General features: G+C 39.7%; 1 protein-coding gene across 1 annotated transcript in view; it reads right to left on the bottom strand.

Moving 5' to 3' along the window:
- LOC104753908 (serine/threonine-protein kinase ATR-like) overlaps window positions 1-751 on the bottom strand; it is a gene marked incomplete at its 3' end in the record, with an annotated part of 12,990 nt that overhangs the window by 5,637 nt on the left and 6,602 nt on the right. The window contains exons 14-15 of the mRNA XM_019237825.1: window positions 441-720; window positions 9-371 (exon numbers count right to left, since the gene is read on the bottom strand). Coding sequence (XP_019093370.1) covers window positions 9-371; window positions 441-720 — 643 coding nt within the window. The remainder of the gene's footprint in view (window positions 1-8; window positions 372-440; window positions 721-751) is intronic.

Raw genomic sequence — 751 nt, 5'->3', positions numbered from 1 at the left:
GAGTTCACGATTTCCATGTCTGAGACAAGTTCACCAGCAATTAGTGCAGCAACATCTTCATTTCTGTGATACAGCAATTTGCTTAGCTCACATGCCACCATGTATCTAACATTCAGGTTCTCATGTTTCATACCATTTACAATATCCCGGAACTGATCTTTCAGGCTCATTAATCCACGTGCTTCTTGTATAGCATTGTTCAATTCTCCTAAAGACGGTATGCTAGGTAAGAGGGGAAACTCACAAATGCGCTGCTTTAGTATATCTCTATTCTTCAAAACAAGTTCTTCAAGAATATTTACCACTTCCTCCAAATGAACATGAGGACCTTCCTTCTCTTTCTCCAAGAAGGGGATGAGTGCCGCAAATACCTGAGAAATCACATAATTTATGCTAGATGGCGATACAGCAACCAACTTTCTTGCAAAAAAATGCAAGACCAAGAGACCCTCGCTCTGAAGTGCATCTTTGTCAATGGCATGCATAAGGAGAACCATAAGCTTAGGCACATATGTGCTGAGATAATGGCCCATCATCTCAATGAGCAGCTTAATACGCTTCAGCGCTTGTTTCTGAAGAAAAATATCATCTGCATGGAGCATTTTTCTGTCAATACTGTTAAGGAGTCCAACAAAATGATTTTGTAAGAATCCAGGAAGATCTTCGGTATTTGTTAAAACTTTTGAGATCTTCTTTATTGCCTCAGGCAGTCTCTGTAGCCTGCAAAACAAAGTACTAAAATCAAACGTCA

Source organism: Camelina sativa, chromosome 16 (genome assembly GCF_000633955.1).
Source record: "Camelina sativa cultivar DH55 chromosome 16, Cs, whole genome shotgun sequence".
In the NCBI taxonomy this organism is placed as follows: domain Eukaryota; kingdom Viridiplantae; phylum Streptophyta; class Magnoliopsida; order Brassicales; family Brassicaceae; genus Camelina; species Camelina sativa.
The sequence above is the reverse complement of the archived record's forward strand: the minus strand, read 5'-3'. Positions and strand labels throughout refer to the sequence as shown.